General features: G+C 38.0%; 1 protein-coding gene across 2 annotated transcripts in view; it reads left to right on the top strand.

Annotated features, from left to right (window-relative positions):
• SLC15A2 (solute carrier family 15 member 2) overlaps positions 1–12539 on the top strand; it is a 37182-nt gene that overhangs the window by 8604 nt on the left and 16039 nt on the right. Inside the window, exons 4-11 of one of the 2 annotated variants that reach the window (XM_059920997.1) lie at positions 2091–2183; positions 3283–3382; positions 5198–5288; positions 5574–5651; positions 11390–11472; positions 11894–11980; positions 12154–12243; positions 12468–12512. In XM_059920997.1, coding sequence (XP_059776980.1) covers positions 2091–2183; positions 3283–3382; positions 5198–5288; positions 5574–5651; positions 11390–11472; positions 11894–11980; positions 12154–12243; positions 12468–12512 — 667 coding nt within the window. The remainder of the gene's footprint in view (positions 1–2090; positions 2184–3282; positions 3383–5197; positions 5289–5573; positions 5652–11389; positions 11473–11893; positions 11981–12153; positions 12244–12467; positions 12513–12539) is intronic. The other variant, XM_059920998.1, reaches the window with a different exon arrangement.

The following is a 12539-nucleotide window of genomic DNA, read 5'->3' as shown; positions in this document are numbered from 1 at the left end:
TTGGTTTTTACCTTGTGACCTGTGCCTATCACTCTGGACTCCTGATCATGGCAATCACTAAAAGCCACTCTGTTAAATGTGTTTATTGCCGAATATGCTTTTGGATGTCTTCTCTACAATTTCTGTTTTTTTTGAGTGTGTCTATAGCGTGTCCTTCCCCCACTATTTTTTTTTTTTTGTCTTGTCAGAGCTGACCCTCTTTATGCTGGGTCTCTTCCTCTGCTATCAGAGGAAGTATGTATAATAATATATGCCTACTGCACATACTCCTTCTCAGTTCCTAAGCTTTAGTTTACAATGTCTCTGGCTTTTGATATTCTTACGGTTAAATAAAATTTAAAACTTCTTTCTCTTCCCATTCCTTTTTCCACATTAACTTGTTCATGATAAAACTGAAGGAATGCTGGGCTGTAAGAAAGTAGAAGTTCTAGACCTAATCCTAATACTAATTAGAATGTCACCTTTGACTTCTCTGGATTTCACTTTCCTCATTTGCAAATGGAAGATTGGTCAAGTCTATCTAAAACAGAACTGTGTCCTGTGGTTGGGATTGTAATGACCCCAATGACTCCATTTCAAATGCAGAATTTCCAAGTCTCTCTTGACTTCTCTCTCCTTCTGTTAAAGTTCTCTGCCATTAGCTTCCTGTCTTATATTCTTCACATTCTAGACTAATTCCCTGAATCTTTCACCTAGAAGGTTGCCCGTTTTCCTTTTAAGGCACTTACACTTCTCTCATTCATTTAGTCCAGCAACCTGATATTGCCCTGTTCTCCCAACGCAGACTATCACTCCAGCTCAGACTCCTTTTGTTTTTTCTCTGTGATGATTTAGCATAGATCATCTATTTTGTGTTCATAATTGTTGGCCTTTTTTTCAGTCCCTTTTTATTCCCTTTCTTTCTATTCATTCTTTTTATTTCAATGAAGGGAACTTTTCTCCAGAAGACGCTACAAGGCCTTTTGGAAAAGGCTGCCCCCTCCCCTAATATTAATTAGCCCTGGTTTAGTCACTCAGCTTTCTTATCCCCTGCTTCCCATTATAAACCCTCTAAGATCTCTTCCCTGGAGGGCCAACCTAGGAAGATTAGGCATTTAGAATGAGAAATCCACATTCTGAGATTTCTGACATCTCCAGCCTCTCTCTGCTACCTTCATTCCATTCTTTATATTCCACATTAGCATATAACACTTCAAAATCACAGAAGTAAGCTATATAATTTCCAAGATTCCTTCTAGTATTAATATTCTACTTATATATAAAGAGAATACTGGTGTCCTAATACAAATAATACACATTGTATATTTGGTAGTATGCCATGTTTCAGTGTGTATATCTCTACATATGTTCTTACTGGAATTCCTCAATCTTCTACTTCCTGTTTGTCATTCAGAATTTTTTGAAAAACAACATAACAACAAGTCCCTATCAACTGCATGAGCTATATCACCGGACAGTCTGTTCAAAGACCCTGGTTCCTTTCTTACCCTTGGGAAATTGTCCATGAGGAAACTGTGGTGGGGATTACAATTAACCCAAGTGTTCAGACTGAACCTGAGAGCCCTTTACCTCTCTATATATCCCAGTGATTGTGTTTAGAGAAAGTTCTTTGTGTTAACCATCCCTTCTTTCCTGTTTATGTGACGTTCTTTCTTGACCCTGATGGATTTCTAGAGCCAAAGACATTCCTTGGAAGAAACCTCAGGTCAAAGTATCCTGTTCTTCTGGTTCTCCTTACTTAAAACATTATCGCTGGCTACAAATCCAACCTGGTCATGACATATCTACACAAGATCAGGGGTACTCTGTGTTTGTGTGGGGTTAGTGAGGGAAAAGAGAGAGCAGGTATGAGAAAGGAATGTCCATTATCTCTAACACTACAGGGTAAAGAGTTACTGTCTCTTTTTCTAGACTGTTTCATTCACCATTATTATTTCTATTTGCATATCTCAGGTAATTCTTTCCTCCTCCACCCCCTCCTTCTGCCGCTCCTTTTATCCTGGCACTGAGAACAGTATGAACTCTGAGTCTGTAATTACTCAAATCTCTGAATTCTGTTTGTAGACGGACTGATTTAACTCTCTCAACAGGACAATCATCTATCTCTCCTTGGTGTATGTGCTTGGCCATGTGATCAAGTCCATGGGTGCCTTACCAGTACTGGGGGGACAAATGTTACACACGTGAGTAAAATCATGGAATAAACTAAACCACTTTTCCTCCATTGGGCAGGTAAATGTCTCACACATTCATTACAGATGTTTTTCTGTCTTCTTACCAATGATGTCCCTTTATTTTCCAATCTGTTTTAATACCAAATCGGTTAAGGAAAAACTTTGACCAGTTAAACTCTTTCCTGCTTTATCTGAGCTCATTTGTTTTTATTAAATATTTGGGGACTAGTAGAATGCCCAGTTAGTATCCTTTTCATAAAAACTCTTCATGTGCTTGAAGACATTAAAACCTTCATGCCCTCCATATTCCCTCACCTATTCACCCATCCACACATTGTACCTTTACCAGAGTTAAAAAAAAATGTCTGTGATATTTCCTTATAATACATTGTAGAATTCATTTTCAAAGCTTAGATTATTTCCATTTATGTGTAGTTCCATATATTCCAGTTGCTCTATCCCTCTTTATTAAGCTCTTGATGTTTATGATGCCAGAGACTCTTGATAGATTCTGATGTCTGTTGGTTCAGTCAGTAGAGAGGATTAGAGTTGTTCAAGAAGCAGGTCATACATATTCATGTTTATACTGTGCCTATATGTGTATTTTCCAATGAGTTAAGAATTTTGTTTGAAATTTAATAAATATTAGATACCTCCTTATTGTTGTCCCCTCAGAAATCAGTGACACTTCTCCTATTAGTTATGACTAGTTTAACATTTTATTTTGTGGTTACTAAGGATATGTGGGATAAGGGTTCACAAGGTCATTCTATTGAAGTGTCCCTTTGACTAAGACAAGATTGAGAACCAGTGCTTTAACTTTGGAGTTCCTTCAGTATCTGCTTCTATCTGTTGTGCACAAGGGGTAAATGAAACGATCAGGGACAAATCTCACCATGTAATATATACTTGCTGGCAGAAACTCAAGGATTATAAGTGTACCTGAGTCTCCCCTAGGAGTGAAGGCATATGGAAAATGCCCACAGTGTAGAAATGTGAAGAAGGTCTTTGCCCTTGTACACATTTTTTTTCTCTTGTAGCTCTATATTTCATTTCTACAGTTGTGTTTAGTATCAATATGGTTAGTACTCTCACCTCTCCATTTCAGAGTCCTATCAATGGTCGGCCTGAGTCTAATAGCTTTGGGGACAGGAGGTATCAAACCCTGTGTGGCAGCTTTTGGTGGAGACCAGTTTGAAGAAAAACATGTAAGAATCCTGTAATTTCTGTGTTTTCAAGAATGTAGAGCAGGCATCAAACGGCAGGTAACCATTTGCCAAGATTGAAGTGATCCACTAGTCAGATCATATCTGGGGAGCTGTGTTCAGTGCTGGGTACTGGTCATTAGTAGAGGGAAAAACTGCAACATTTCAAAGGAAAGTGACCAGGGTGGTAGATGGACTAAAAGATGCTCTTATGAAGAAAGGTTGAGGGAAATGGAGATATTTATAGCCTGGATAAGATAAGAATTAAAGAGAATATTTTAGCTGTCTATAGATATTTGAAGGATGTCAGTAATTAAACCAAAGATCAATGGCTGAAAGCTATAGGAAGCTGGCTTCTGGCTTGATGGAAAGAAAAACTTCAAATAGTTGGAAGTAGTTTACTCTCACTTGAGGTACTTAAGAAGATACATGGTAATCACTTCGGGAATGGGAGGTGATGAGTAGTGTGGAGATGATTTAAGCATCTCTAGCTTTGAGATTCTATGGAAGGGGAAAAGGACCATTTGGAATAAAACAGAATGAGTTTCTCCAGATGAACCTGTCTGGATGATCATTCCTTCTTTTCCTAAATACTTGCCACTGTCAGTGGGAGGGGAAAACAGTATGAATAAAGGTAAAAATGGGCCTGTATAAGGAAGCAGTGACAACTAGGCAAGGGAAGTAGTCTATGCTTAGATCAGCCAACATTTCTAGCTTCCTCTTTTTTCCTCTCAGCTTTCTTTTTTGGCTGTCTTCATGTGTTATTCCCTCTTCTGTAGCTAGTTACCATGTTTCTGGGTTTTCACTCTGTTCTTTCTCTGTGTCCTGTCTTCCTTCGTGTCTCTAACCCTTCAGACCATTTGAGTTATTTTATATTCTTTATCTGCCTGAGGGTCCATAGATCATAATTGCTTGCTGACGTTGGAGAAATAACCAACCTCTGGCAAGTGGGATTCTATGCACAATGAACTATACACGTAGATTGGTGTAACGAGTTTAAATGGGGACCAGAAGAGGAAGCAAAGCACACCATAAATAGAAAATGAGGATTGTGCTGATGTGTCAGGAAAAGATCCGAGGTGTCAGAATGAAGCACAGAAGTGCACAATGAATAAAGCATCAGCAACTGTATTTGAAAATTGCTTCATTTTGTAGCTGCTCCACAAAGATATTTCAATAATAGTACAAACCCACCTCCAGGTTTCCACCAGCCATTTCCAAGCCCACAGACATCCTTTTATACTCTTTGGCAGACTTCCCATAAACATTAGGTAAATTATCCTGTTTGAAGGATAATTTACTCCACTGTCCCATGTTCTAGTCCTATTCCTACCACACATTCCACAAAATCAATTATTTAATTTAGTCACTTAATAAATTCAGTTAATAAACATTTACTGAGTCTGTAGTATAACAGGTACTATGCTAGTGGGGATTACAGATAATAATAAGATACAATTTCTGCCCTAAAGGAACTCAACCTACAGAAAGAAACAGACATTTAATGCAAAGAAACTAATATTAGAATAGATATGTATAGGACACAGTACATAGGCATAGTGTACAAGATGATCATTTTTGCGAAGATAAAGGGGTAAAACAATGTTAAAGATGCTTGTACTAGGGTTTGAAAGATAGGGAAATGTTTGGCGTCAGCGAGATATGTGTTAAAATATCTAATATGATATTCACATACCATGGAGGCAGTGCCTGAATCTGTCTCTGTGTATGTACCTCTCGCTTAGTCTGAACATGAGGTGGGGGGTGGAGCTAGGAGGCACATTGCACTGATGATTTGTCCTTTTTTTATTTTTTCAGGCAGAGGAACGGACTAGATACTTCTCAGTCTTCTACCTCTCCATCAATGCAGGGAGCTTGATTTCTACATTTGTCACACCCATGCTGAGAGGTTGGGATCTTTTCTGAGGGACTCTGTATAAGCTTTACTCTGGCCAGCCAGAAATCTGTTCAAGGCTTCCTCCTGTCCATCTTCTTCTTTTATAAGGGTTTGAAAATCTGAGAAAATTTCTTTTAATCTTGCTTTGTCTGGCCCAAAAGAAGGATTGTGGATTAGGTGATGGGAAGAAAAAGGATGGCTATGTCTATGACCTCAAAAACCTGAGCTTACAGAATAGAACATCAAAGACTTAAGATTCAGGATTAATTTGTTTTGTTTTGTTTTGTTTTCCTGTAGGAGATGTGCAATGTTTTGGGAAAGACTGCTATGCATTGGCTTTTGGAGTTCCAGGATTGCTTATGGTGATAGCTCTTGGTAAGTGCAGTGGAGCAAAGGAAACTAATAGCCACTGATGCCTTCCACATGTAAAGCATGATGTAAGCACTTTACACAAACTATTTCATTCAGTCCTCACACTAACCTATTAGGTAAGTGTTATTGTAGGGGTTTTCCCTAGACATTGGCGATAAATTAACTGAATAAAGTCAGAAACCTCAAAAAAAGTGCCCAAGGTTACATAACTAATAAGAAGTTTCCTAGAGAGCTTTAAAAAAGACTGATCCCTGGACCCTATGTAGGACTAATTAAATCAGGATCTCTGTGGGATAGGGCCTTGGCATCTGTAACTTTTTAAGTATTTAGGTGATTCTGATGTGTAGTCAAGGTTGAGATGTACTGATCTACACTACAGTATATAATGAAGCAAGGAAAATAATTAATCCTTCCTTTTGAACTAGCTTATTTCATCTGATGGTTATTTATCTGGTAATTGGAAGACTTTTAAAATTCGTTGGGCCTTTTAAAGTAGCTTCTAGGTTTAGCCGTTTCTGCCCTGCTCTGCAATGCTCCCAAGAAGTTTGCTCTTAAGCAAAGAGAATAAGAGGTGTTGGATAAGTAGGGGGAGACTGATGCAACTTAGATCAAGTGGCATTCTCTTTACCACAGGGAACCCAGGAATGGAAGTGGAACAGGGATGTGTGTGTTGCTTAATTTACACAGCCTAAAGGGAAACTTGGACATGATTGTTTCTAATCATTGACCTGGAAACCTGTTCTCACACTGAGCCTTTGGGTGACACCGCCCCCCTGGAAGATATCCAGTCCAAACACATAAAGAGCTCAATAGAGGATAAAGAGCCCAGAGACTCAATGTTCCATCTGATTATTTTCTACCGGGGGTTGGGGGGGGGGCTAATATTATTATATCAGATTGCAATTCCAATTCCAAGGAAATGTATGCGTAATTCCTGGAGCCCTGTGATAATACATTCTTTGCTTCCTTCTCCCTTTTTTTTTTTTTTAACATCTTTATTGGAGTATAATTGCTTTACAATGGTGTGTTAGTTTCTGCTTTATAACAAAGTGAATCAGTTATACATATACATATGTTCCCATATCTCTTCCCTCTTGCGTCTCCCTCCCTCCCACCCTCCCTATCCCACCCCTCTAGGTGGTCACAAAGCACAGAGCTGATCTCCCTGTGACCTTCTCCCTTTGAAGTCAAATATTTTCCTGGTTTTCCTCTGATTAGTACTATGTCTTTTTCTCTGGATCATTGAACAATAATATTATTTACATATCAGAGTAATTATGACGATCAAAAGAGATGCTGTAATGGAAATGTTTAATAAATTATGAAATGTTAAATAAGTATTAGCTGTCATCATTAGTCAGCTGCTTCAATTTTCTGGGTACTAATAAATAAGTCAGTTCTCTGACTTTTCACTATAATTTAATTTATTCATTTGATTTTTTTTCACTCATTAATTTGATAGACATTGACTTAATGAGCCGTTTATGTGTCAGATTCTGTGCTAGGTATTGGGGTCACAGTGGTGAATTAGACAGCTACAGAATTCATGCTTTCAAAGAATTTATTTGGTCCAGCAGGAGGAGGGAGACAGATAAGAAAACAGGAAATTTCAATATAGTATGATCACTGTCACAGCTGGTGAAATACAGAGAAAGCTATAGGAACACATAGGAGGGATATCTGACTAAGACTTCGAGGGTCAGGAAAGAAGTGATGTGTAAGGTAAGACCTAAAGGATTAGCAGCAATTAATTCAAAGATTAATCAAAGAAAAGATTGAAAGTGAAACAGAAATAGGACACGGTATCTGTAAGACAAGGAGATGAGAAATAGTATGACATATTTGAAGGCCTTAAAGGAATTCAAATTGCCTGGAGCATAAATGGAAAGATAGAGAGGAGAAATTGACAGAAACTAGATAATAAAGGGCCTTTTAACCTACTAAGGAATTAGAACTTTATCAGGAGACTAGTAGGGAGCTTCAAAAGGATTTTGAATAGAGGAATGATTGTTAGATTTTTATTTTTCAGTGGTATTTCTGACTGTAATGTGGAGAAAGAATGGGTTAAGGGTGAGACAAGGATACCCTTTGTCTTGATTACTGAATTTTGGTACTCCCTTAAATTTTGTGCTCAAGGTGAGTGCCTCACTTAGCTCACCCTCCTTGGCCCTGACAGAATTGACAAACTTGATATGATTAGATGTGTGAAAATAAGGGAGAAGATAAGCCAAGATTGAATGTAGGGTTCTGGCTTGAGCAAATGGTGGATAGTAGGGTCATTAACTGATAATAAGGAAGAATAGGTTTGGGGCAATACTAATGAATTTAGTTTTGGATACATTACATTTTAGATGTCCTTGAAACATTTAATTGGGAGTATCAAACATTTATTTGGAAATACAGGTTTAAAGTTCAGAAGAAATGTTTCAGCTATAAAGATCTGGAGCTATTAATATATGGATAGCAATTAATTCATGAAAATAGATGGAATAACTAAGAGATAATAAGAGTAGGGTAAAAAGACAGCAAGGATAGAACCGTGAGGAACACAGGTATTTAAAAGACAGTCAAATGCATATATACACTACCAAACGTAAAATAGATAGCTAGTGGGAAGCAACCGCATAGCACAGGGAGATCTGCTCTGTGCTTTGTGACCACCTAGAGGGGTGGGATAGGGAGGGTGGGAGGGAGGGAGATGCAAGAGGGAAGAGATATGGTAACATATGTATATGTATAACTGATTCACTTTGTTATACAGCAGAAACTAACACACCATTGTAAAGCAATTATACTCCAATAAAGATGTTAAAAAAAAAAAAAAGAAGACAGTCAAATGATCTAAGCACCAGGAATTAGAGATAAACAAGTTATGGTACCTATTTGCAAGGAATTTTATTTTCCTGGTGAAGATACAGATAAGTGAACAATGAAGTTCTGTTCACTGTGATAAGTGCAGAAATAAAGATATCTACAAGGAAGTGCAGCAAAGGCATGAGTAACTAGGTTGCACTGAAGTTATTCAAATAAAGATTCACAAAAGAAAAGTTGGGGAAGGGCTCTCCAGGTAGGAAAAAAACAGTGCAAATGGAGAGGCAGAAAACAGAACATCGTATTTTGAGAACCAGTGTGATTTCATTAATGCCAGAATCAAATCTCTAAGGGGCAATCTCTATGGCATAAACCTTTAGAATAATGTTTCAAATTTGTATGGGAATGAGTCTTAATATAATGAAAACTTAATAATGATTATTTTCTCCAATATATAGATTGTCAATTCTTTGTTATGTATTTATATTATTAAATGAGATTATTCAGTGTTGAGCATACATTTATACAAGCCAGCATTTACTTGTAAGTTCTTGTATTTCCTTTACAATGAAAATGTGTTAAGGGTCAAATTTTGTATTTGAATTAGGTAAAGGGTTCAACAGTTAACAACAAAAAAAGACAGGCAAAGAGGGAAAACCCACAGATGAGACTAAGAAGGAATGGCCAAAGTGATAGTTGTTCTATCTTGGCTACCAAGAGGATTTCAAGAAGGGACTCATTCAGAGTAACAAATGTTACTGACTGGGAAGGCAAGATAAGGGTGGAAAATGTCCATTAAATATAGCAACAAGAGGGTCATTGATTTGATGATATCAGCTATGGTAGATTGGTGGAGATTCGAGACTAATTAGAGTAGATTGGGAAGTGAATAAGAGGGACGAAAGGGAAGACAGTATTTATAGCTAAAAGGCGACATGGAGTCAAGAGAGGATATTGAGCATGCTTGAATGTCATTAGGAAGACTCTAGTAAAGAAACATGTTGAAGATGTAATATAAGACAGTATAATCAGTACGAAAGTACACATGGCACAATTGCCTTTATACAGGAGGAGGAACATCAATCACCCTCACCTAAATGGAGAAAGGAGAGGATGGGTGTGGATACAGAAGTTAATAGATTTGGTGGCAAGAAGTTGAGGGAGTTTTCATTTGAAGCCTTCTATCTTCTTTGTGAAGTAAGAGGCAACGTCTACTAGTGGGAGGAGATGGTAGAGAAACTCAAGGTCCCTACTCATCTTCTTTAGTTAAGTGGCCTTGAAATTTAAGTGTGAACTTGTCAAGGTCTTCCTTTTATCACTTCACTGTCACTTTTTAGACCAGAATTCCTGAGAATTTCAGCCTCTTTCTGGGATCATTCTTAGTTTCAAGAGCAGTCTATTTCCTGTCCAAAATCTTCCACTTATCTAGATACCTCTTTATCTGCCCACTGGTCTCCCAGGAATAGCATTCTTTCTCTGAACTATTTTTTCTATCAACAATAAGAAGGCTGTGGTAGGTAAATGGTGCTATTTGGAGAAGCTTTGTGGAAACTGAGAGGATAAATAAAGAAAAAGTGGTAGAGTGAATCTGACTGAGAGGAATGGAGAAATTAGAAAGTTAAGATAGAGAAAAGTAAGGTGATTCAGGCATTCTGGATGTAAGGATATTGGAAATTGCTACTGGTCACTGAGAAAAGCATCTTGGGTAGGAGATCTACTAGAGGGGCATCTTGCTGGAGCTGGGAAGTCCATTCAGGAGGAAAGTACGTCTGGGAGGGTACCAAGATGGAGGTTTCCCACGGATTTTAGTTAAATTTAATAAACTTGAAAAAAATTTACTTTTTTATAATTGTAAAAGTAATATCTCATTGCTGGTAATTTGGAAAATAAAGGAGAAAATAAGAAAATTAAATTCACCTATAGATAACTGTGGAGATGTTGCTAAAGGATAAAGATAGGCGTTGAGGGAAAGAGAATGAGCTCAAGAACAGAAATAGAACAGAAAAGAATTTTTCATAGAAATGATAAATAGTGGTTAGAGGATAAGGTGCCAAATGGAGAATAATGAAAGGTAAAATGGGAAGTGGTAGGTTGAGGGGAGCTCCATTGCAGACAGGGGCCACCTCTTTTTTATCTTTATTACCAGTAGTATCTAGCACAGTGTGTAATGCAAGAATGAATGAATGAGGTGCTTTATGGTGGTTAAGAGTATAGATTCTTGAGTCAGGCCTCAGGTCAAAAATGCAGTTTCTGGCACTTTCTTGTACAAATTGCTTAATTTCTTTAATCCTTGATTTCTTCATGTGTAAAATAGAGTATTACATATTTTGTCAGGTTAAATCAGTACTGTATGTAAAATGCCTAACACTTCACATATAATAATAAATCTTCAAGAGATCATTAATGATAATAATAACCACCAGGATAATAATGAATTTGGGAAGGCCTTCCATGCCAGGAGTTTGGGCTTGTTAGGTAGGTCCAGGAAAAAATATTTTAATTTGGCATCAGATAAAAGAAGAAGAGAACAGGACTGAGAAACTAGTTGGTGGCCGTTTTGTTAATACAGGGTAGAAGTTGTGAGGTCCTACACAAGAGTCGCAGCAGTGGTGATGCAAAAGAGGGGGCAGGCAGGAAATGCACTGAAGACAGAGGGTCAGTGAAAGTTGGTAATATGTCAGATGTAGAGATGAGGAAAGAAGAGTGAGAATTCAAAGGTGACTTTCATTTCTGTGATAACAGGAAAGTCTCAACACTGACCATTTTGGCTCCCATAGTTTTTATAACTCCAAAGTCAGGTAGCGTCAGTCAGTTCCCTCCCTTTATGAGATGTGCCAGTTGCTCCTATATGTCAGCATTCTGTCCTTAGTGTTTACATACTGAATGTGCTAAATGAGAAGCTAAGAACCTTGTTTGTCTATCAACTGCAGTTGTGTTTGCAATGGGAAGCAAAATATACAGAAAACCACCTCCTGAAGGAAACATAGTGACTCAAGTTGTCAAATGTATCTGGGTAAGTCCATGAATTATTTGCCTGCCTTTTTCAATCAAAGGGAAAGAGATGCTGTGCTGAGCATATAGGCCTTCAAACATGGCTTTTCTCAATGACCTCTGCTCTACTTCTGTGCCTTTTGGCAAACTGAGATTAATCGGTCTTCCCTCTGTGCCTCTACTTAACCATTAAGTTAAAAATAATGTAATCGTTTTTAAAAATGGGCAAAAGTCTTCTGAAATGTAGTTATATATGTTGCCAACAGAAAATAAGGATAGGTAAAATTAGATTTGAAATATTCTGAAATTCAATGCCTGATGAAATCAAAAGGTTGGAGTAAGTCACTTAAGAGTTATGTGTGTTTGAGGGAAGAGATAATGAATTGGAAAAAGCAGGGGATGGTTTTTTTGGTATCTCCTCTGATATCTACGCTCTGCCCTAGTTTGCCATTTCCAACCGTTTCAAGAACCGTTCTGCGGACATTCCAAAGCGAGAGCACTGGCTGGACTGGGCAGCTGAGAAATACCCAGTAAGTTGGAACTGTAGAAACATCTGATGCCTCCATGTAGTCTTTCCTAATGTCCAAACTGATTCCCTCCTGCTGTATTTGACCTCTTCTCTTACTGTTCTGGGCCACTTCTACTCTAAGCAAGAAAACCCTATCTGGCAATTCAGCCTGTTCCTTCTCACCCCTTCTTGCAGAGGCACCTCATTATGGATGTGAAGGCACTGACCAGGGTACTATTTCTTTATATCCCGTTGCCCATGTTCTGGGCTCTTTTGGATCAGCAGGTAAGAATGGAGACACAGGAGGGAGGGGATATGGGAATATATGTATACGTATAGCTGATTCACTTTGTTATACAGCAGAAACTAACACACCATTGTAAAACAATTATACTCCAATAAAGATGTTAAAAAAAAAAAAAGAATAGTTCTTTTGAAAGCTACCCCTTCTTCCAGCCCCTTCCCTCTCAGAGAAAGGGATTTCTTTTAATAGCATCTGTTTGCCCTAGGGCTCACGATGGACCTTGCAAGCCACCAGGATGAATGGGAATTTGGTGAGTAGAAGAGATTTTTCCAGAGAA

The sequence above is a fragment of the Balaenoptera ricei genome, chromosome 4, assembly GCF_028023285.1.
Source record: "Balaenoptera ricei isolate mBalRic1 chromosome 4, mBalRic1.hap2, whole genome shotgun sequence".
Classification (NCBI taxonomy): domain Eukaryota; kingdom Metazoa; phylum Chordata; class Mammalia; order Artiodactyla; family Balaenopteridae; genus Balaenoptera; species Balaenoptera ricei.
This window is presented reverse-complemented; position numbering and strand designations above follow the sequence as displayed.